At 47.1% G+C, this 24,715-nt stretch overlaps 1 protein-coding gene across 3 annotated transcripts in view; it reads right to left on the bottom strand.

Moving 5' to 3' along the window:
- The window catches only part of LOC143930892 (5-hydroxytryptamine receptor 3A-like), an 88,921-nt gene that overhangs the window by 40,081 nt on the left and 24,125 nt on the right, over positions 1 to 24,715 (bottom strand). For all 3 annotated transcript variants that reach the window (XM_077455568.1, XM_077455585.1, XM_077455576.1), the window contains exon 4: positions 22,021 to 22,127. In XM_077455568.1, coding sequence (XP_077311694.1) covers positions 22,021 to 22,127 — 107 coding nt within the window. The remainder of the gene's footprint in view (positions 1 to 22,020; positions 22,128 to 24,715) is intronic.

Genomic DNA, 24,715 nt, shown 5'->3' with positions numbered 1-24,715 from the left:
GAGTTTACTTCCTCTTTCATTCCCTGCAAAGGCAAAGCATAATGGACTACTATGCATCGCATAGTAGCCCATTATGTGTCACTTACCTGACACAGGAGCCAGCGAAGTCACCGCTGTCCCCTGTAGTCCGGCGCATCCATCTTCTCGGTGGGGTCTCGCAGCTCCGCCACTGTCACCGTTGTCGGCGAAGCCGCGATGACGTCACTCCCGCGCATGCGCACGGGAGCCGAGACGCGCGGCATCTTCGTCATCGAGGATGCCACGCTCAGTGCGCCTGCGCGCCGCCGTCTTCGGGCAAATATCTCCTAAACCGTAAAGGTTTGGGAGATATTTCTTGGACCTACAAGTAAGCCTTAATCTAGGCTTACCTGTAGGTCAAAGTGGTTTGTAAGGGTTTACAACCACTTTAAAATTACAATGTGGCTTGTGCAGCAATTGTATATGCTATATTTTTTTTATTTACTAGATTTTCTCCCATAGAAGCGGAGTTACCCTTTAAAATGTGTACTAGAACCCTGTTACTGCAGTAGCTGAAGGAATAATTGTTTTTAGTCTGGTTTAAAATAACCCATAGAAAATATTGGTTTGGCATTAACAATTTGCTAAAAATGTCATATTTAGTCATTTTAGCTTTTGGGTCCCGTTTTGTCACATAGCAAAGAATGTTGTAGACAACTAGACAAATTATAACCTTTTTGAACATTATTGTGACTAATGCCGCGTACACATGGTCGGATTTTCCGATGGCAAATGTTTGATGGGAGCTTGTTGTCAGAAAGTCCGACCGTGTGTATGCTCCATCGAACATTTGCTGTCGGAATATCCGCCAACAAATGTTTGAGAGCAGGTCTTTACATTTTGTGTGTAGGCTCCATCGGACATTTTCCCTCTGAATTTCCAACAAAATTTGAGAACTGGATCTTAAATTTTCCGACAACAAAATCCGTTGTGGGAAATTCCGATCGTGTGTACAAAATTCCGACGCACAAAGTTCCACGCATGCTCGGAATCAAGCAGAAGAGCCGCACTGGCTATTGAACTTCAATTTTCTCTGCTCGTTGTACGTCACAGCGTTCTTGATGTTCGGAATTTCTGACAACATTGTGTGACCGTGTGTATGCAAGACAAGTTTGAGCCAACAGAAAAAATCCCATGGATTTTGTTGTCGGAATGTGCGATCGTGTGTACGCAGCATTACTGTTAAGCACTCTTGCCTTGCCACCCTGAGATCTTGCATATTAACTTAATGGGCTTTGTATGTGCTCTCCAAGTTTGAGGGGACTTACTCCCAATATCCAGCTTATTGGGGGTAGCTTAGCTTCAATCCAAACTGAGTGCATTGACTTTGAGTGTTTTATACTCTCTTGCAAGGCATATTTGCTTTGATCTACCAGCTCTTCTCACAATCTGTGACACTGATCTTCTTTACTTTTACTATGCCTGCTGTATAACTGAATCCATTCTGCTCCAGAAATCATCAAAAACTGAAAATTTATATCAAATACTTACCGTAATTTTCCTTTCCTGATGGACTCCATGGCAGCCTACGTATGGGTTAATCCCGCCTCTCCTACCTCATAGGACCCCACTCCCATAAATCTTTGCTTCTAGTCAGAGACCACGTTCCGTAACTTAGCCTACTCCAGCAAATGGGAGGGAACTCCTGCTGCCATGGAGTCCGTCAGGAAAGGAAAATTACGGTAAATATTTGATATAAATTTTCCGTTTTCCTGACAGACTCCATGGCAGCCTACGTATGGGAAATGACTAGCCATACACACCCGGGTGGGCAATTGCTGGTTAAAGAAAAGAAGGTTTAATTGGCACTGTCAACAGATAAGACATTCAAACCAAAATTAACTGAAGACAAGGAAGCCGGTTCTACACAATAGTGTGTCATAAAAGTATTAATCGACGACCATGAGGCCGCTTTACAGATCACTTCCGGGGAAACATGGCGGGAAGCTGCCCACGATGTAGAAACGCTCCTGGTAGAATGAGCAGTAACCGCTTCTGGGGGAGCCAGACCCTTAGCCTTATACGCCCTTTGGATGGCTTGGACAATCCAAGATGCTATAGTTCTTGAAGAAGCACGTAAACCTCTATTCTTCCCATAAAAGTAGATGAATAAGTGGTCAGAATTCCGGAAAGAAGCTGTGGCTTCTAGGTATTGCTTTAAGACTTCCCCAACATCTAGAGGATGAATATTGGAGTCTTCATCTGCCTGGAAAATTGGAAGGACAATTTCCTGATTTTCGTGAAAAACAGTTGTTACTTTCAGATTTGATCCTAACATCGGAATCAAGACTGCCCGATCTGGGAAAAAGGTGAGAAATGGCTCCTTGCAGCCTAGAGAACTAATCTCAGAGACCCTTTTGGCCGATGTTATGGCCACTAGAAAAGCAGTTTTAAGAGAGAGATCCTTAATAGATGCTTGTTCCATATGCATTTCTGAGATAAAGTCCAAAACAAACGGAAGATCCCATTTTGGAAACCTCGGCTTTCTCTGAGGTCTGAATCTTCTTGCCCCTTTGAAGAACTGCCTAGTGAGAGGATGCTTGGCCCATGAGACTCCTGAAAATGCAGAGATCGCAGAGACCTGATCCCGCAAAGAACTTACAGATAGGGACAAGTCTAGACCTGTTTGTAGAAAACCAATAACATCCCTTATCTTCGGGTCTCTACATGAGCCGTTGAATGTAGACACATAGTCTGCAAATTTTGACTAAAATCCTCTGATAAACTTTGTTGGTACCTGGTCTTCTGGCATTTAGTAGAGTAGAAATGGCTGTGTCAGGACAGCCTAATGCTTCCAGCCTTTCCCTTTAAAAAACCAGGCCATCAGATGGAGCTGAGATGGGCAAGAGTGATAGGTTGTTCACTGTGACAAGAGGTCCGGTCTGAGAGGGAGAGGAACCGGATCCTGGTAGCTTAACTGTAACAAGAGAGGGAACCATGGCCTGTTGGGCCAGTACGGAACAACCACTACTACTTCGACTTCTTCCCACCTGAGCCTGGACAGAAAGCGGAGAATGACCGGAACCGGGGGAAAAGCATAAGCCTTGTGGAACCTCCACTGGTCCGTCAATGCATCCACTCCGAAGGCCTGGGGACAACGACACCTCATGTAATACTTCTCCAGCTTGAAATTGCACGGGGAGGCAAACAGGTCCACCTCCGGTAGAATTCCCAGAGACAGAATCCAGTTGAACACCTCGATGTGGAGAGACCATTCATTGTTGTCCAGGGAAAACCTTGATAGAAAATCCGCCTGGACATTTTGAATTCCCGGAAGATAGACCACCGTTAGATTCAACAGATTCGACTGGGCCCAAGACATGATTGGCCTTACTTCCCTCAGCAAGGAAAGACTGTGGGTGCCCCCTTGTCTTTTGATGTAAGAAACAGCCGTCGTATTGTCCATCCTTAGGACTGAGGATCCTGATGTCAGGTGGAGAAAGGCCTGTAAAGCACGGAAGGCGGCCCGGAGTTCCAACACATTTGAGACTACTTTCTGGGATGGGAAATCCCACATGCCTTGGGCTACTTCCGACAGACAGAGAGCACCCCAACCTCTGCTGCTGGCGTCCATTGTCACTGTTACCCAGGAGACTGGGGCTATTGAATGGCAATTCAGAAGGTTCTTCTGCTGTAACCACCAGGGGAGACTCTCCCTCATTGACGGGGTTATCCGAACTAGATGGTCTCGGGAGCCCGGATCCCACTGTTGGAGAAAGCCCTTCTGAAAGGGTCGCATTTTCCATTGCGCCCATTTCACCATTGGAGCTGTGGCCACCATGGTACCTATTATCATCAGACACTGTGAGGCCCTGAGAAGGGGAGATGACAATGCGAGATAGATTCTGTCGCGAATCACCGGAATCTTCTCTAGAGGTAAGGAGATTGTACTCTTTACTGTGTTGAATCGGGCTCCAAGAAACGTTAAGGACTGAGTTGGGATTAGATGACTTTTCTCCCTGTTCAATAGCCACCCGAATTCCGTCAGGGTAGAAATGACCTGATCTCGATGTGACAAGAGATGGTCTTTGTTTTGAGAGAGTAAGAGCAGATCGTCCAAGTAATGGTGCAATCAAATCCCTTTGACTCGGATTAGAGCCACGATAGCCAGTAAGAGCTTGGAAAACACTTGAGGCGATGTTGTAAGCCCGAATGGGAGACATGTAAACTGAAGGTGTGTTTGACCCACTGCAAAACGGAGATACTTCTGAAACTCCCTTGCGATAGGAACATGAAAGTAAGCATCTTTCAGGTCTATGGAAATAAGCCAGTCGCCTGGTTGGATCGTCTGGCGTATTGTTAGCAATGTCTCCATCTTGAACCTTTCTTTCTTTATAAATGTGTTCAGGTGTGTCAAATTGTTGACCGGCCTCCAGGAACCGTTCTTTTTGAGGACCATGAAAAGGGGAGAGTAAATCCCTTTGAACCTTTCCTCGGTTGGAACCCGAATGGCGGCCCCTTGGGCCAACAGGGATTATGTATAAGACAGGAGAATTTGTCTCTTTTCTTCTGAGTGTGGCAGAACTGTCGGAACAAACCGGTGTATGGGCGGGCTGCTGAAGACCCAGGAATGGCCCGCTGACACTGTTTTGATTGTCCAATAGTCTTTGACTGAGGCTGCCCAGACATGCTGGAAAAGGAGTAACCGGGCCCCAACCCGCTCCGCCTGGACAGGCTCTATATCAAAAAGACTTGGAAGGCTCCCGTCCCCCAGATGTAGCTGACTTTGAGGACTTCTGGCCAGAGGGCTTATTTCTCCTCCAGTTTTTTCTAAATTTGCGACCAGGTCTGTAGCGACGGGCATCGCTAGCGCGTTCTGGAACCAGCCTATGTTGAGATCTTCTCTGGCCCAGGAGACGGCGATCCTGGGGTAAGAACCCCGACTTACCACCTGTAGCACGTGCAATGGCTGAATCCAATTTGTTCCCAAAAAGGGAAGATCCCTCAAAGAGAATTCTGCACCACGCCTGTTTGGAGGCAGGATCAGCAACCCAGGGACGAAGCCTCAAGGCACGCTTGGCCATAACGGAGGAAAGCATCACACGTGCTACTAGGCAAATAATATCAAGGGACGCCTCCCCCAGGAAAACCGAAGCAAGTCTCAGCTCATGTATTGGTGATCTCCTGACCAAATCTTCAGACATACTGTCCAGGGCTGCACCAACCTCATCCGTCCAGGCCTCCATAGCTTCTGACAACGCTGCCAGGGCTAAGGCTGGTTTACAAGCCATACCTGCTGTTATATAAATACGTTTCAAGTCCGTATCAATCTTTCTTTCTAGGCCATCCCTGAAGGACACAGTATCTTCCAGAGGGAGTGTAACATGTCTCCCTAGCCTCATCAAGGCTGCATCAATGAGAAAGGCCGACTCCAGATGTTTCACCTCATTACTCTTGAATGGGTACATTTTTGAAATCAAGGAGTTTTTCCTCTCAACTTTACTCCATTCGTCCATGATAATTTCGCCAAGTTCACCCAAGAAGGGGAAGTTTGGGCGCTCCTTCTTGAGATGTTTAAAGTATTTCCTCTGTTTAGAGGGAGCTTCTACAGGATCTTCCCATCTCAATGTCTCCTTAACCGCTCTGACCAACTGCGGAACTAAGGAAAAATCAAAACCGGCACCAGGTTTCAAACCTTTAGTCTCACTGTCAGAAGAACCGGTAAATGAGGGACTATGAGGAGAGGGACCAGGAACCTCTGTATCCGAAATTTCAGTGGCTAGAGCCGTACCAGAGGGAGGGATAAACGGTTGATCAGAATCTGCTTTATTCAGTGACTCCTGAACTACTCTCCTGACCAGAGCTTCCACTTGCTGGTCCCCAGCTCCTCTTTCCTTCATGGCTCTTTCGTAACATAGCTCGCAGAGGGATTTACCCTCTGGGACCTGAGCATTAAATCCCCAGCAGGCTCTTTTCTCTGGCATGGCGGTGGGAATGGCGACCAGACTCAGACCTTTCTTTACGGTGTCTGGACGGTGACCTAATATGTCTAGAACTTGACGTGGAATGGCGATGTTGTGACCTAGACTGGTCCGAATCTTTATGCGCTGACAACTGAGGTTCAGACCTAGAAGGGCTGGAAAGAGAACATGCAAAAACAGTCATCCTGATCCTAACCCAAGCAATACAGGCAGAATGAAAGGAAAAAGATTAATTCCTACCTGCGGCATAAGGGTTGGCCACAAGGGGGCGGCGATACTTCCATAGCGGCAGACTCAAACAGCTAAGTAGTAAAACAAAACACAGTGCTTGCAGAGTACATACAGGGTAGACACAACTGACCATAGGAAAAAGGAGACCTACCTTGAGAAAACAGAGAAGCAGACACCGGGATCAACAGCCTGAGCTCAAAAGCATCCCAATCAAATAGCTGTCTCTGACAGCTATTTCAATCTGCCACCGAGTGATGACGTCATCGCGCCAACAGCATACTTGCGCTGAGACTGACCCCGCCGTACAACGCCCGCGCGCATGCGCGGCCCCCGCCATCTTGCCCCGACCGCGCCTGTGCAAACCAAGCCTCGATCTCAATCGAGACTCAGCAGCTGCGCAGATCGAAGCAGGAAGCAGCGAGTTGGAACGCAGGAGCGTCCCAGCGCCATGACCAGGAAGACCACCAGACAGAAAACGGTACAAAACACACAAAAACTGCTGCCATAGAGATAAAATGTGTATACATTACCAGTCACCGCACAACAAATGATCCGACCTGGTACTGGGAGCTTGAAGTACTCATTAGTGCACCCGGGACATCATAAATGGGGGGGCTTCCTGCTAATAGCAAGGACGCCAAATTGCCGCTTGCCAGCCAATGGCTGGTTAGTAAGCTCTTCATGGCATCGCAATAAAATCGCCCGTGCCCACCCTGCTAATAGCTGGGAACTTGGGCTTCCAGAAAAAAAACCGCCATCCTGAAATTCGTGCACAAACCAGCCGGCCTGGATCCAAACTTCATAAAGTAAAACACCTTGGTCCTAGGAGGAGGACAAAAAAGGAACGTGGTCTCTGACTAGAAGCAAAGATTTATGGGAGTGGGGTCCTATGAGGTAGGAGAGGCGGGATTAACCCATACGTAGGCTGCCATAGAGTCTGTCAGGAAATAGATTTTTCTTGCAGAGAGATATTTCTTTAGATGGTAAAGGGTCTAGTGACAAACATTTGATCCTGTAGCTAGCTATTAAAATATAAAAGACTGTTATTGTTGAATTTATAATAATGCTAGTAATTAACCTCATACTTCCCAACAATTTGAGATGGGAATGAGGGACACCTACTAACAAATGTATGTAGGCATAAGACACGCACCCTGCCACAACCCCTTAAAAGAGAATTAGCCCAAAAAAAGAGGTTAACTAAATCCACAAGGACTTCTTTTTACCAATACTATTCCTTTATATAGGCTTTTAAAATGTACAAATGCAACAATATAGAAATTGGATGAAAGGTTTAGCACTAGTAAACACTTTTTGAAAGATAAAAAGTGCATTTTATATACAACTATATAGATTAGACCAAAATGAGGGACAAATGAGGTGGAATGAAGGACAGAGGGACATTACTCCAAATCAGGGACAGTTGGGAGCTATGACTAATCTGACCTCACATAGATGTGGAGCAAAGCAAATGGGCATAATATTTATACATATACAGGCAGTCCCTGAGTTACCAACACCCGAGTTATGAACGATTCCTACTTACGAACGGCCTCAAATGCCGGCCACTTGTGCTCCACGCTGGTCCTAGATACCTCCGGACACATCCCGCACTGCAGTAGTACATGATCTGCGAGCCCCAGATAACATAACAAGCGCCCGGGACATCCCACATCCATGCACAGGCGGAAGTTACACTTACAAATGCAGTGTTCTGACTTACGAACAAATTCCACTTACGAACAAACCTACAGTCCTTATTGTGTTCGTAACTCGGGACTGCCTGTAATATGTAGTCTTGCAAGCAACTAAAAAACAATCTGAGTAATATATGCAAGCAGCAAGTAACACACTCCCAATATAAATGCGGCAAATAAACTCAAAACAAATAATGCTGTGCCTGTGATAATAAATGTATCCAACCCCCTGATGAGTCACGAGACCCCTTGATGTAACGCGTAGGGGAGGAGCAGATTGGTTTAGCAAGATGCTTTTGCATCTCTCACGGAGAGGCACGAAGAAGCTGCAGCATCATGGTTTAATGTGATATATGCTGTATACAGTTGGTGCACTAGAGCACCTTTTAAATGTGAGTTGTATGCACATTTTTTTAGAAATGTAATATTGTTTAAAAAGATATAAGCACTATTTGGAGCTCTTTTTCTCTCATATATATTGAGTCATTATGGAGGCACATCAATGGAGCAATGAGGAGGAAAGCATGATCTGTTAGTCCGGGGTGACTAAAAAGCTTTATTTGACCAAATGTAATTGTGAGATCACACTTTGTGAGGTGAGCGCATTTCTTATAGGGTTGCACTGAGGTGAATAGATACAAAGCACAGATTTTCAAAAATTTGTGAAAATTCAACAAGTTACAACTTTTTTTCTGAGATTTTCATTAATTAAATATTTGACTGCACTCAAGCATGGAATTTATACTATTACAAGAAGAAATACACATGAATGTATAATATTATTGTTTATTCACATGTTATTATGTTGGCACACATATTTGCACAGGAGAATTGATACACTAATGGTTGAATACATTTATTATCACTAGCGCAGCATTATTTGAATATTTATACAGCCCTGGCCAATCCCTGGGAGAGTTACCCAGGTGGCTGCTGGAAGTCTGTATAAATAATTTGAGACACATAGCTTCCAAGTCTTTTCCTCTAGGAGAGGAACCCAGCCTACGGGAGGCTGCTTGCCCCCTTAGGTTATCTTGGCGTGTGCTTGTGAGATGCTGAGGCCTCTGCTGAGGTTGAGTGAAGCTGACTGAAGCTGTTGTGTGAAGATCTAGTCTGGTATCACAGGAAGAAAATTGTCGCATGGATGTTGGAAGGAGGCAACCAACTTTCCAAGGACATTTTGTGAGTACAGGCTGCTGTGAGAGATGTTAGAGACTGTAAGGTGCTGCCAATAAACATGTTCAATTTGTTTTGGTCCGAATACAAATACACTTGATGTCAGAAGGGGGCCGTGCCATTGAGTGATGTAGCCGAGTGGCCCTGCCCCTTGCCTTCATAAGAACTTTCAAAGAGCAGAATGGGCAATTGGCAGGAGGCCTCCCAGGAGGCGAGAGCATTTTTTTTTCCGAGTCTGGCGAACATCGTTATTGATGATGAATTTACATCAAGGGACACCATTTTTTTTTCTTAATAAAGGACTTGTCAAAAACAGTTTCTTGTGGTTATTGCTTTGACATTTTTTGGTGAATGGGTAGGAGTACGATGTACCCGATACCCACTCACATAGGGGGGGCAGGATCTGGGGGCCCCCTTGTTAAAGGGGCTTCCAGATTCCGATAAGCCCCCTGCCCGCAGACCCCAACAACAACAGCCCAGGGTTGTCGGAAAGGGGCCCTTGTCCCTATCAACATGGGAACAAGGTGCTTTGAGCACCCACCCCCCATGTTGAGAACATGTGGCCTGGTATGGTTCAGGAGGGGGCGCTACCCCCTGCCTTTCCTGACCTGCCGGGCTACATGCTCGGATAAGGGTCTGGTATGGATTTTGGGGAAGACCCTACACCGCTTTTTAAAAATCTTTCTATTGTTTTCTTTACATTCTACTGTCAGTGGGGAAGTCTACTGACAAATGATGACTCATAGTTGTTAAGGACACGGGCAGCTGGCTTCTTGGCCCACTGCTTAACAACCAGCTTTTTTTTCACACAGAATTTGGGTCAGTCGATGTTTTTTGACCAATCTGAATTCTAATCATTCTGAAAAGTTGAAATGTATAAATAAAATCAATTTTAACGAAACTAAACAAATTCAAGAACCAAGCTGAATGAATTCCATAACGAAACAAAATTAGTAACACAACTAATCTATCCGAAATGAAAAACATTTCCGTTCTGCACATGTCTAGCTGCCACCCCTCTGGTGCGAGAAAGTCAGCTGTGTGTGCGTGTGTAAAGGGGACATCAACTGGTGTCCTGAAGAGCTCAGTCTAATTCTTTGTGAAGAGACTCTTCTCTTATGGCTCAAAACAAAGAGACTTCCTTGCCTTTAGTTACTACTAGTGATGGACGGGACGTTTTGCGAACGCGGACCGCGAACGCGGCCGATAGTTCGCGAACCGAAACGTTTGCGGCGGGCCCCATTGACTTCAATGGGAGGCGAACTTCGCAAACCTATAGGTCAAATTTGCAGCCACAAATAATTATTAGCTGTGCAAACATAGTCCCACCACATGGCCAATGACATAACACATATATGAGGTGAATCTGGGATCGACAACTACAAGCATTCTTTTTTTATATGGGAAATTGTTGTGACAATTCAGGACTGTGGAGCGCATGAAGGCAATGGAGGAGAGGGAAGGTCAGGGTAGGCAAAGAAGAGGATGCAGGAGATGATCACCAGCAGCGTGACATACAGCAATGACACCTGCACCGTGATAGAGTCATCTGACAGCAGCACCGTGATACAGAGCACTGACATCAGCAGCGGGACATACAGCAATGACACCTGCACCGCGATAGAGTCATCTGACAACAGCACCGTGATAGAGAGCATTGACATCAGCAGCGTGACATAAAGCACTCACACCAGCACCGTGATATACAGCACTGACACCAGCACCGTAAGCAGCCCCAGGAGGAAGTCAGCATAGCACAGGGATGGTGGGAGCCCCTCATAATGAGCATAGCACAGGGATGGTGGGAGCCCCTCATAATGAGCATAGAACAGGGATGGTGGGAGCCCCTCATAATATGCACAGCAGAGGTACAGCCCCAGGAGGAAGTCAGCACAGCACAGGGATGGTGGGAGCCCCTCATAATAAGCAGCCCCAGGAGGAAGTCAGCATAGCACAGGGATGGCGGGAGCCCCTCATAATGAGCATAGCACAGGGATGGTGGGAGCCCCTCATAATATGCACAGCAGAGGTACAGCCCCAGGAGGAAGTTAGCACAGCACAGGGATGGTGGGAGCCCCTCATAATGAGCATAGCACAGGGATGGTGGGAGCACCTCAAAATATGCACAGCAGAGGTACAGCCCCAGGAGGAAGTTAGCACAGCACAGGGATGGTGGGAGCCCCTCATAATGAGCATAGCACAGGGATGGTGGGAGCACCTCAAAATATGCACAGCAGAGGTACAGCCCCAGGAGGAAGTCAGCACAGCACAGGGATGGTGGGAGCCCCTCATAATATGCACAGCAGAGGTACAGCCCCAGGAGGATGTCAGCACAGCACAGGGATGGTGGGAGCCCCTCATAATAAGCAACCCCAGTAGAAATATGACACCGCTCAACCTCTTCAAAGAGGAGGGTACGGGCATATAGTACGGTGTGCTTTTTTTGGACAAGGAAGTGAGCCAAATGAAGAAAGAAGGTCTGTGTGCTTGATAAAAAAAATTGTTTATAGACATATACATGGTCTACTGGTCACATGTGTTGAATTCCTCCGAGATCCATGCCTCATTCATTTTTAGAAATGTGAGGTAGTTAACACTGTCGTGAGCTAGGCGAGTACGCTTATTGGTCACGATCCCCCCTGCTTCGCTGAACGTCCTTTCGGACAGGACACTGGATGAGGGGCAAGCCAACAGTTCCATTGCAAATTGGGCAAGCTCTGGCCAGAGGTCAAGCCTGCCCACCCAGTAATCCAGGGGTTCATCACTCCTCAGAGCGTCCACATCGGCCATTAACCCGATGTAGTCGGACACCTGACGGTCTAGGCGTTCCCTGATGCTGGATCCGGATGACACCTGTCGATGGGTCGGCTGAAAGAATGACCTCATATCCGAAGTCACCAACACATCTTCAAACCGGCCTCTTCTTGCAGGCGCTGTTGGATTGGTACCCGCAACTCCTTCTCTGGGAGTGGGAATTGCTCCTCTGCCAGCGCACGCAAAAGCAGAATGCAGCATTTCTCGAAGCAAGGCCTGGAAGTGCTGCATTCTGACAGCCCTCTGCGACGGCGGTAACATTTCCGCCATTTTGTGTTTGTACCGGGGGTCTAAGTACGTTGCCACCCAGTACTGGTCCTTGACCCTTATGCTTTTTATACGGGGTCCCTATTAAAACACTGGAGCATGAAGGCCCCCATTTGCACTAAACTGGAAGCGGTGTGGTGGCCTGGCTCCTGCTCATCATCCAGGATAATGTCGTCCTCTTCATTCTCCTCTCCCCATCCACGCACAACAGGGATCCCAGAAAGGTTTAAAGCATGCTTTTCTTGCTCCTCCTCATCCGCCCCGGCACCATCCTCCTCTGACTCCTCTTCAGACTCCTGTTGTTCACTTGTCTCAGATAGAGTAGCCCCCCCTGGGAATTCATCCAGCATTGCGACTTCCTCATCTTCCCGCTCCTGCTCCTCCACAGCTTGATCAATGACACAACGCAATGCACACTCCATAAAGAAGGCATAAGGTACCATGTCACTGATGGCGCCATGGCTGCGACTGACCACTTTGGTGATCTCCTCAAATGGCCGCAGAAGTCTGCATGCGTCACGCATGAGCAGCCACTGACGCGGTGAAAAAATCCCCAGCTCCCCAGAACCGGTTCTGCCGCAGAGTTCATACAGGTAGACATTAACTGCACGTTTCTGCTGGAGCAGCCTATCAAGCATATAGAAGGTTGAGTTCCATCGCGTCGAGCAATAGCAAATAAGACGTCTGACCGGCAGATTGTGTCGCCGCTGAATGTCAGCAAGGCGAGCCATGGCCGTGTAAGGTCTTCTGAAATGGGCCGAGATTTTCCTTGCCTGCCGCAAGATGTCCTGGACCCCAGGGTATTTGACAACGAATCGCTGCATGACCAAGTTTAAGACGCGTGCCATGCATGGCATGTGCGTGATTTTGCCCTGTTTCAATGCGCTAAGCAAATTGGCACCGTTGTCACACACCACTTTGCCAACTGTCAAATTGAGCGGTGTTAGCCACTGATCTGCCTGTGAACGCAAAGCTGAAAAGAGTGGCGGGCCAGTGTGGCTCTTGGCTTCCAGGCACAACAGATGCAGCACGGCATGGCAACGTCTCACCTGGCATGTGGAATAGGTTCTGGGGAGCTTGGGCGGTGCAGCGGAAGAGACGCTAGCAGCGGAAAAGGAGAAGTCAGCTGAGGTGGAGAGGGAGGAGGATGGAGTAGGAGGAGGAGGAGAAGAAGAGTCAGGCCTGCATGCAATCCGTGGCGGTAAAACCAAATCTACATGGGTGCCATGGGTTACATGTCAAAGGTAAAGTGTAAGCGCTCAACTTATGTGTTTTTAGTAGTCATACATATTCCTGTGTCTCAAAGTACATGTAAAGTGATCCCAAAATAAAGGGAAAAATATTACAGTTTAGTAACAAAGAAAATGACTATAAAATGAATATATATATGTGAAAACCACAAAATAGAAACTATGTGGATAAAACTTATCCCAGTGAAAAAGAAGCCAAACAATGACTATAATTATATACAAACATTGCTGATAATAAATATTAAAAGTCCATAAACAGGCGTGTAGTCCATATGGGAATGTGCAAAGTATCAATCCAAACGTGTTGTGCTGACAACCAAGGTTCAGTGATGTTAAACAGGAGGAGATATTGTTTCACCCTGTGTCGGTCCCACCACCTTATAAGGTACAGGCTTACCGGAACTGGATGACCCTAGCAGACATACGTCTCAGGGGTCAATCAAAGCTTATGGTCCTAGCCAAGGATTGGATGTATCAATCGTGCCGTATACGATCACCACAAACGACTAGATGTAATCACAGTTCTTCATATGTATATGTAAATCCGACAACAACTCAGGCATGGAAGATGAAGAAACAAAGCCAACATGGCATAATAACGTTTTTAAAAAAGACCTTTAATAAAAAATGTTCTAAAACTCACATTTCCAGAGTAGATAATAAAGCATGTCAGAGAGACGAAGGTGGCAGTAGCGGAGTTCTCCCGACGCGTTTCGACCTACAGGTCATCATCTGGGGTGAGCTCCTGCTACTGTCATGCTGCCTTATATAGGTACTTGTACAATAAACCAATGCATTTACCCCAAGTGTCATAATCAAGCCCACTTCCGGTTTTCAAAATGGCGGACGGGCGTGCGTTCCACGCCTCTGTTGTTATGCGTTCCACCCATATAACCAATCTGTTTAAGCCTAAAGGTCATAATTAGATATGGTAATCAGTCAACTTCCGGTTATGGCGGAAATGGCGGTGTGGCGTGCGTTCCACGCCTCAACAGGCATGCGTTCCACCCATTCACAGTGAATTGTGATAAAGAAAAGGAAGAAAGAGTACTTATTTAATAGAGTGATATGGCCACTAACAGGAAAGTAGGGCCATCCCTTTATATATGCATCCGTTTATTCAGACTGGGATAGGAGGGCATGGGAGTATGTTAAACTCATTATAAATCCCAACACGAAAACCGGAAGTTTAACATACTCCCATGCCCTCCTATCCCAGTCTGAATAAACGGATGCATAAATAAGGGGATGGCCCTACTTTCCTGTTAGTGGCCATATCACTTTATTAAATAAGTACTCTTTCTTCCTTTTCTTTATCACAATTCACTGTGAATGGGTGGAACGCATGCCTGTTGAGGCGTGGAACGCACGCCACACCGCCATTTCCGCCATAACCGGAAGTTGACTGATTACCATATCTAATTATGACCTTTAGGCTTAAACAGATTGGTTATATGGGTGGAACGCATAACAGAGGCGTGGAACGCACGCCCGTCCGCCATTTTGAAAACCGGAAGTGGGCTTGATTATGACACTTGGGGTAAATGCATTGGTTTATTGTACAAGTACCTATATAAGGCAGCATGAAGGTAGCAGGAGCTCACCCCAGATGATGACCTGTAGGTCGAAACGCGTCGGGAGAACTCCGCTACTGCCACCTTCGTCTCTCTGACATGCTTTATTATCTACTCTGGAAATGTGAGTTTTAGAACATTTTTTATTAAAGGTCTTTTTTAAAAACGTTATTATGCCATGTTGGCTTTGTTTCTTCATCTTCCATGCCTGAGTTGTTGTCGGATTTACATATACATATGAAGAACTGTGATTACATCTAGTCGTTTGTGGTGATCGTATACGGCACGATTGATACATCCAATCCTTGGCTAGGACCATAAGCTTTGATTGACCCCTGAGACGTATGTCTGCTAGGGTCATCCAGTTCCGGTAAGCCTGTACCTTATAAGGTGGTGGGACCGACACAGGGTGAAACAATATCTCCTCCTGTTTAACATCACTGAACCTTGGTTGTCAGCACAACACGTTTGGATTGATACTTTGCACATTCCCATATGGACTACACGCCTGTTTATGGACTTTTAATATTTATTATCAGCAATGTTTGTATATAATTATAGTCATTGTTTGGCTTCTTTTTCACTGGGATAAGTTTTATCCACATAGTTTCTATTTTGTGGTTTTCACATATATATATTCATTTTATAGTCATTTTCTTTGTTACTAAACTGTAATATTTTTCCCTTTATTTTGGGATCACTTTACATGTACTTTGAGACACAGGAATATGTATGACTACTAAAAACACATAAGTTGAGCGCTTACACTTTACCTTTGACATGTTTTCTTAGCTAAAAGATCCCTAATTTTAGCGTGTCAGCAGCCTATAGCTTATCACATTTTTTCTTTGTTTACAATCAACCTTTTTTTCTTCTGCTCGTTTTGCGCAGTATTGTTGGTTAATAGTTTTTGCCATGGGTTACATGCTTGACGGCCGTCAGAAGGTTCACCCAGTGGGCAGTAAAAGTGATATACCTTCCCTGCCTGTGTTTGCTAGACCACGTGTCTGTGGTCAGATGTATCTTGGCACCGACACTGTGTGCCAGAGATACATTCACTTGCCGCTGAACATGGCCATATAGCTCTGGGATGCCCTTCTCTGAGAAATACTTCCTTCCTGGGACCTTCCATTGTGGTGTTCCAATGACCACAAATTTGCGAAAGGCCTCCGAGTCCACCAGTTTATATGGCAGTAGTTGGCGGGCTATGAGTTCTGACAAGCCAGCCGTCAACCGTTGGGCAAGAGGGTTATCCGGCGTCATCATTTTTTTACGCTCGAACATTAGGCCCACGGAAGCCTGCCTTTTTGCAGAAAAACGTGAGCTTAGTGTGATGGAAGGTGGAGTGGAGGACAATTGTGAGGAGAGAGGAGAAGTAGAAGACGAGGCTGGACGGTGAGAGCCTGCAGTGTGGCTTTGTGTGTTCCGTTGCTCCCACTCGGCTCGGTGATGGCTGCCCATGTGCCTTCTTAAGGCGGTCGTCCCTAGGTGAGTGTTGGGCTTACCGCGACTAATGCGTTGACTGCAAAGATTGCAGATGGCAACGCTATTGTTAGCAGCGGACACGTTAAAAAAAGCCCACACTGCGGAGCCATGTGCCGGTGTCCTGGGAGCGCGAGATGTGACCGTACATGGTCGATGACTCGCTCCTGATACATTTGCAGTCTGCTTTGTCCCTCCTGTGCAATGTAAGTTATTCCTGCTTCTCCTCCCTATCTGCTGGTCCATATCTCCCTCTGAACTCCCCTCCTCTTCCTCTCTTGTGGGCACCCACGTGACATCACTAGACACGTCATCATCAACGTCACCTTCCCTACCGCTATAAGTAGAGATATCGGAGTAGGCAGCAACACCGGGGACCAACCTCCTCCTTGGGCTGATCTGGGTACTGTCGTCAAACTGCTGAGTAGCGGTTGTTGCTACCTCCTCTTCCTGATCCAATACCAAGAGTGGCTGTGCATCAGAAATGTCCTCTTGATATGGATCGGAAAATAATTCCTGTGACTCAAGCGGAAGGTATGTGGTGGTGGTGGTGTTGGTGGTAGTGTCTTTGGGGGTGCACATAGCAGAGAGTGAAGAAGAGGGTGCAGATCGAGAGGATGAGGAGGGTGTAGAAGAGTAAGGCTGAGCGAGCCATTCAACCAAGTCTGGTGCGTCCTTTAAAGTAATTGAACGCACCTTCTGCAACTTCCCACTTTGGCTCAAGCCTGTTGCCCCTGCCCTACCCCTACCACCCCTGCGGAAGGGCCTGCCTCTTCCTCTGCCTGTCATTTTTTAAATGACCCTGTGACAAAGCTCTCAGTCCCTATACCAATGAAGGACTGCTGCAGTATAGGGCAGCGGTCAGCAGTAGTGCACCTCAACCCTATGTATTGTGGACCGATACCAGTCCTTATAGAATAGCAGACTGTACCTCACTCAACCCTATGTACTGTAGCACTCTAGACAGACCAAGTTACCAGTCCTTATAAGGACTTTTGTGGACCAAGTAGGTTGTGTGTGAGTGATTAGCAGACTGTACGTCAGTCCCTATACCGATGAAGGACTGCTGCAGTATAGGGCAGCGGTCAGCAGTAGTGCACCTCAACCCTATGTATTGTGGACCGATACCAGTCCTTATAGAATAGCAGACTGTACCTCACTCAACCCTATGTACTGTAGCACTCTAGACAGACCAAGTTACCAGTCCTTATAAGGACTTTTGTGGACCAAGTAGGTTGTGTGTGAGTGATTAGCAGACTGTACGTCAGTCCCTATACCGATTAAGGACTGCTGCAGTATAGGGCAGCGGTCAGCAGTAGTGCACCTCAACCCTATGTATTGTGGACCGATACCAGTCCTTATAGAATAGCAGACTGTACCTCACTCAACCCTATGTACTGTAGCACCCTAGACAGACCAAGTTACCAGTCCTTATAAGGACTTTTGTGGACCAAGTAGGTTGTGTGTGAGTGATTAGCAGACTGTACGTCAGTCCCTATACCGATGAAGGACTGCTGCAGTATAGGGCAGCGGTCAGCAGTAGTGCACCTCAACCCTATGTATTGTGGACCGATACCAGTCCGTATAGAATAGCAGACTGTACCTCACTCAACCCTATGTACTATAGCACCCTAGACAGACCAAGTTACCAGTCCTGATAAAGAGCTTTGTGGAACAAGTGAGTTGTGAATGATTAGCAGACTGCAGCAGAAGGGCAGCAGTCAAGTATAATATTCTTTTTATATTTGGAAGAAAGAATATTATACGTGTACAAGCCTATTACCATACCTCTGATACCAGTCCTGAAAAGAACCTTTGTGGAACTAATAGTAACAGCTACTGTTTAAACTGACCCTCACTGCCTGGCACACTGCTTCCTGCCTGTCCCTATATAAACTGGCAAAACAGAGGCTGCTGGAACAATAAGGCGGCGTACACACGCGGGGACTGTCTGCCGAAACTAAGTTCGTCAAACAGTCCGCTCAAACTTTTGAATGAACGAACACGCCCACACACGGCACTTTTTGAGCGGACAAATACGGCAAACTTTGTTCGTCGTACTAAGTCCGCGCAACTTTTGAAATGAACGGACTCGCCCACACTCGAGGCAACAGTCCGCTCATTTGGAGCGCATGTGCAGGTAGGCGGGGCCCGCGAGGGAGACGTCGCGGGCCCCGCCGCCTGGTATGGACTTAAAGGGGAACCCAACGCCGAAAAAAATCGGCGTGGGGGTTCCCCCAAAGTCCACAACAGACCCTTGTCCGAGCATGCTACCCGGCCGGCCAGGAAAGGGGGGCGAGCGAGCGCGCCCCCCCTCCCTAGCCGTACCAGGCCGCGTGCCCTCAACATGGGGGGTGCCTTGGGGAAGGGGGGGCCGCGCGGCCCCCCCCACCCCAAAGCACCTTGTCCCCATGTTGATGAGGACAAGGGCCTCTTCCCGACAACCCTGGCCGTTGGTTGTCGGGGTCTGCGGGCGGGGGGCTTATCGGAATCCGGGAGCCCCCTTTAATAAGGGGGCCCCCGGATACCGGCCCCCCACCCTATGTGAATGAGTATGGGGTACAATGTACCCCTACCCATTCACCTGTAAAATAAAATTACCCAAAAAAAAAAACACAACACACGAGATAAAATATTTTATTGCACAGCTCCGGGGGTCTTCCGTCTTCGGGGGTCTTCTCGCCGGACTCCTCCGCTATCTTCTTGTAGCTCTTTTACTAGCAGAGGAGTCCGGCTTTCTTCCTCGCCGCCGCTGGCCTCTTCTCCCGACTTCGGGGGTCTTGTCCCCCTCTTCGGTTCTTCTGCCGGGCCACCGCGCCTTCTTATAGCTCTTTTACAGGCGGTGGCCCGGTCTTCTGTCGCCGCTGTCGCCTTCCGGTCGCCTTCCGTTCTTCTTCTTGTTCTTCTTCTTCTTCTCCAGGAGATGTTGACACGTCGCTCTCTCCGGCCGGATTGCCAGAGCCGCGCTGTGCGGCCACTTATATAGTGACAATGGGGCGGTGTCGCGCGGCCCCCCCTTCCCCAAGGCACCCCCCATGTTGAGGGCACGCGGCCTGGTACGGCTAGGGAGGGGGGGCGCGCTCGCTCGCCCCCCTTTCCTGGCCGGCCTGGTAGCGTGCTCGGACAAGGGTCTGTTGTGGACTTTGGGGGAACCCCCACGCCGATTTTTTTCGGCGTTGGGGTTCCCCTTTAAGTCCATACCAGGCGGCGGGGCCCGCGACGTCTCCCTCGCGGGCCCCGCCTACCTGCACACGCGCTCCAAATGAGCAGACTTTCCTCCGAGCGGGAACAGTTTGCTCATTTCGAAAGTGGCCTACACACGGGCGGACTGTCCGCTCAAACCAAGTTTCAGCGGACAGTTTTTCGGAATTTCCGAAAAACTTTGTTCGTCAAACTGTCCGCTGAAACTGTCCGCTGAAGCCCCACACACGAGCGGACTGTCCGCTGAAACACTGTTCAGCGGACAAAGTTGAGCGAACAGTCCGCCCGTGTGTACGCGGCCTAACTGGTTACTGGAATAGCACTTTTGTGGACCTGATAGTAACAGCTAATGATGATGACTAATCTGGCTGTCCCTACAGCAGCACACACCGTCCCTTTCTCTAAACTGACAAAAGACACTCAGGCTGCTGCAACAATCAGTAGCACAGCAAACCTATATACACCTAACACCTATACCAGTCCTGAAAAGAACTTTTGTGTACCAAATAGCTAGCGATTTATCTCTCCCTGCTCCACACAGCAACCTCTCCCTATAGTGACAGAAGAATGAATGTAAAATGGCCACCGGATCGGGTGTATTTATAAGTTAGGGGGAACGTCCAAGTGTCCATGTGCTGTAATGTCTCAATTGGCTGTCCTGTACCCCATGATGGATGTGTCATCAGGTCAAAGTTCTTTTACACAGTAAAAACACGGAAGTCCGCCAGGCAAACGGCGCCAATAGTCCGCCGAACGTGCGGACCGCGAACAGCCGAAATTCGCTGCGAAACGACCGCCGGGCGAACTCTTCGGCCATTCCTCGTTACTACTACTACAAAGCCAAGTCTACAAACTGCTTTTACAAGGACGTTGCTTATTGTTCTGCAGAAGGAGGTTTGTTTTCCCCACTTTGTACATAGTTTTTTTTTTTTTTGGAGTATCCCACTCAATTCTCTAAGCCTATCCAGTTACACCAAACACCCCTGGACTGCTTATTGAGCCTAATGCCGCGTACACACGACCGGATTTTTCGACGGACTAGGTCCGACAGTCTTCCGTCTGACTTTCGGTGGAGGTCCGACGGACTTTCTGAACGAACTGACTTGGTGACACATGACCGGACTAAGTCCGTTCGAAAGTCCGTTTGTTTTGAATGTGATGACGTAAATGGGATTAAACAAGGAAGTTCAATAGCCAGTAGCCAATAGCTGCCCTTGCGTTGTATTCGGTCCATCGGACTAGCACACAGACAAATGGTTTTTCCTGATTTTTAGTCCGTCGGATAGATTTGAAACATGTTTTATTTCTAGGTCCGTCTGACTTTTGGGGGAAAAAAAGTCAGCTGGAGCCCACATACGATCGAATTGTCCGACGGATTCCGGTCCACTGAACCAAGTCTGCCGGAAAGTCCGATCGTGTGTACACGGCATAAGAGTGACTGTGGCCGTGTGTTTGGCTGCAGGACAATTACTGGGAAAAAGGAAAATTCTAGTGGCTCTCATATGGCTAGCTCTACAGTGGCTTGGAACAAAAATCCTCACTTAATGTCAGAGGGAATTCAGAGCTCCTGATCGGTATGCTTTTTCAAAGTCAAGGACTCTAAAATTATTGATGTTTCTGTATCAGCATAACAGCCAGGCAACTAACATTACAGGAAAGATATGAAAAAGCTAATTCTCTATATTTTTTCAAAACAGATTTCCTTTAACTACCTCAGAATGAATATTAAATTGTAACCTTACAGCTACATTGTTTCAAAACTCAAGGGGCTGTAAACCCTCAAGATTTTTCACCTTAATGCATTCTATGCATTAAGGTCAAAACCTCCTGTGATGCAGCTGCCCCCCAGAGCCCCCCTTTTACTTACTTGAACCCAGTCTTTCCAACGACTGGGACGAGCACACCAGCTCCAGCTGGTGTCTCGTGTCCTAATTGGATAGATTTATAGCAGTGCAGCCATTGGCTCCTGCTGCTGTCAATCGGATCCAGTTAAGCAAGGGGCATGGCCGAGTCCCGCGGTCTGTGTCAATGGATGCAGCAGCAGGACATGGGAGTGCGCCCTCACGAGTTCCCTGAGGGGAAAGAGGCTCTCCAACGGGGCACTCTAGAAGAGGAGGAGCCAAGAGCGCCCCTGAGGGAACCCAGAAGAGGAGGTTCAGGGCCACTCTGTGCAAAACCAACTGCACAGTGGCAAGTTATAAAATTTTTTTTTTTTTTACTTTAGTTATCCTTCAAGATCTGAAATAGCTGTAGCTTCATTACTTCAAACTGTTTTCCTCTGCCCCTGTTACTCTACAATTCCTCATTTGTTAGTGCATCTTAATAAGAAAAAAACAAATGTTTATTCTCATCAGAAACTAGTAAAATACGGTTACATTGTTAAACTTACATTTCATAGATATAGAGGTCTGGCTGCCATAAATCACATTTTATGTACATTTCCTTGATCCCGCAATTCAAATATGGGTCCCATGAAATGAATTCATTTTTCCACTTCTGTGGAAAGAAGTTGAGAATAATGCACTCAGAAATATAAATTTGCAAATATAGAACCTGCAAAGTATGCTTTATCTAATTGTAATCCTTCATGATATTTTACATTGACATTGCACAATAGACACAATTTCTAGTTCAGTTTAGGAATGGAGTTCTGGTTCGGTGCTCTAGCATGGGTTCACAGTGAATCTCCAGGATTTGTGAAGTTTGTATATCGAAAACTTTTGGCCAAAAAGGATCTCAGGTTTTCATCTAGAAATATGAATCAACCTATAATGCAGCACATATCCTATGCCCATGGCCAGCCAAGTTACCAGAGCCAACAGATCGAAAAAATGGGCACCCAGTCCCCTTTCTTTAAAGGGGTGGGCTAACTGCAGTCATATTGTCAGTATATATTGAAAATGTTTAGAAGAATTGGCAATTCTGTGTAAGGCTATTTTCATATCTGTGTGGGTGTGGGAATGTATGTAAATTGCATGTCTTTCCGCACCCACAGCAAAAACACACTGCTGTTTAGCAGATGCGTTGGCAGGACCATTTTTAAGGCAGGGCAAAAGGGGCACCTGCCCTGGGACCTGTCATTGTTGTGGGGCTTAAAGCAGCTGCTTCATACTTGCCAACTATCCTGGTTTAAATTTCCTTGCCCCTTGAGGTTTTAGTCCTTTGCTGTGTCCCAATATCTCAGTGTGAATTGCTGCTACTAATGCTGCCCAGCTCTGCCCTATTGTTGTGTACAGATGACTCACCTGCAGACTCTGTGTTTACATGTGAATTACCGGCATTCATATGTAAATAGAAGCGGCCGGCGGCATTAATATGTATATCATGCCCCCCTGAGGTCATGTCCACAGCAATCTCTAGCAACCAATCAACAAGCATGTACTGTAACCTCTAGCAACTAACCAGTGAGCTGCAATGTGTTCTGTAACCTCTAGCAACCAGTCAGTGAGCGGTAATGATACACTGTAATCTCTGGAAATCAATTGCAATAACTGCCTGATCTGATTTAGTAAACTGATTTTGAATCTAGCTGCTATTTATTGTATGTCTGCGAGCAGGTGGAGAGTGAAACTGTATGGAAGGGGGGGCCCCCAAGAAAAGTTTTGCCCAGGGTCCAATCAATATTAACGACGGCCCTGTGTGTTGGTGTGCTATTATTCCTAATGACATACTAAACTAAGGCGAGAACAAAAACAGCGTACTGTCTGCCTCCCCCCCCCCCATGTCAAGCCCTTCATGGCTGGTATGGATTTTAAGGGGAACTCCATGGCAAGAATAGAAAAAAAGGAAAAGGCTCTGGCCTCCTGGGAGTCCTTCCGCCGACTGCCCGCCCTGCGCATTGACAGTTCTTTTATAGGCAAGGGGGGGGGACCCATCTACGTCACTCTCTGACAATGCCCCTTCTGTTGTCACATGATGTCAGAAGGGGCAGTGCCACTGGGTAACATAGCCTGGTGGCCCCGCCCCTTGCCTATAAAAGAACTGTGAGAGCGGGCAGTGTGCAGGAGTCTTCCCAGGAGGCGAGAGCCTTTTTATTTTTTTCAATTTTTTTGGGTCCTGCTGGCGTCGTGATTGATGGTGGATTTACATGGAGGGACACAATTTTTTTTTCTTTTAATAAAGGACTTGTCAAAAACAGTTTCTTGTGGTTATTACTTTTTGATAGAGTAGGGGTACGATTTACCCAATACCCAATCACATGGGTTATCGCGTCTACAAAATAGGGGATGGATTTATGGCATTTTTATTAATTTTTTTTTTATTAGTAATGGCGGTGATCTGCAATTTTTATCATGACTGCTACATTGTGGCGGACAGATCGGACACTTTTAACACTATTTTGGGACCATTGGCATTTAAACAGCGATCGGTGCTATAAAAATGCACTGATTACTGTGTAAATGTCACTGGTAGGGAAGGGGTTAAACACTAGGGGGCGGTTAAGGAGTTAACTGTGTTCCCTAAGCATGTTGTAACTGTAGGGGGGTGGACTCACTAGAACATGACAGAGATCACTGCTCCCAATCACTGGGGCAGTTGATCCCTATCATGTTGCTAGGCAGAACAGGTAAATGCTTTTTGTCATATCTCACCGTTCTGCCTTTATGTGCCACGATCACAAGCCACTGGCATACATCGAGTCCGCAGGACCCATGGGCACGCTCTCATCCATCCCCCACCCCAAAGCACCTTGTCCCCATGTTGATGGGAACAAGGGTCTCTTCCCGACAACCCTGAGCTGTGGTTGTTAGGGTCTGTGGGTGGGGGGCTTATCGGAATCTGGAAGCCCCCTTTAACAAGCGAGCTCCCAGATCCTGCCTCCCTCCTATGTGAATGGGTGTCGGGAAAAAGTGTCAAAAAGTAATAATCACAAGAAAGAGGGCTTAGTATGGACGGCCTGGTTTTTTTTACATTTTTTTGATTGCTTAATTGCATTGTTTACATTCATTTGTCAGTGAGGAAGCCCGCTGACAGATGATGACTTATGGTTGTTAAGGACACGGGCAGTGGGCTTCTCAGCCTGCTGCTTAACAACCATCTATTTCTTCACACAGGATTCAGATTGGTCAATAGTTTTTCGACCT

The sequence above is a fragment of the Lithobates pipiens genome, unplaced genomic scaffold (assembly GCF_037356315.1).
Source record: "Lithobates pipiens isolate NorthernLeopardFrog02 unplaced genomic scaffold, aLitPip1_a1.2 Scaffold_10, whole genome shotgun sequence".
Classification (NCBI taxonomy): Eukaryota; Metazoa; Chordata; class Amphibia; order Anura; family Ranidae; genus Lithobates; species Lithobates pipiens.
Note: the sequence above shows the minus strand (reverse complement) of the source record. Positions and strands in the feature narration are given on the sequence as shown.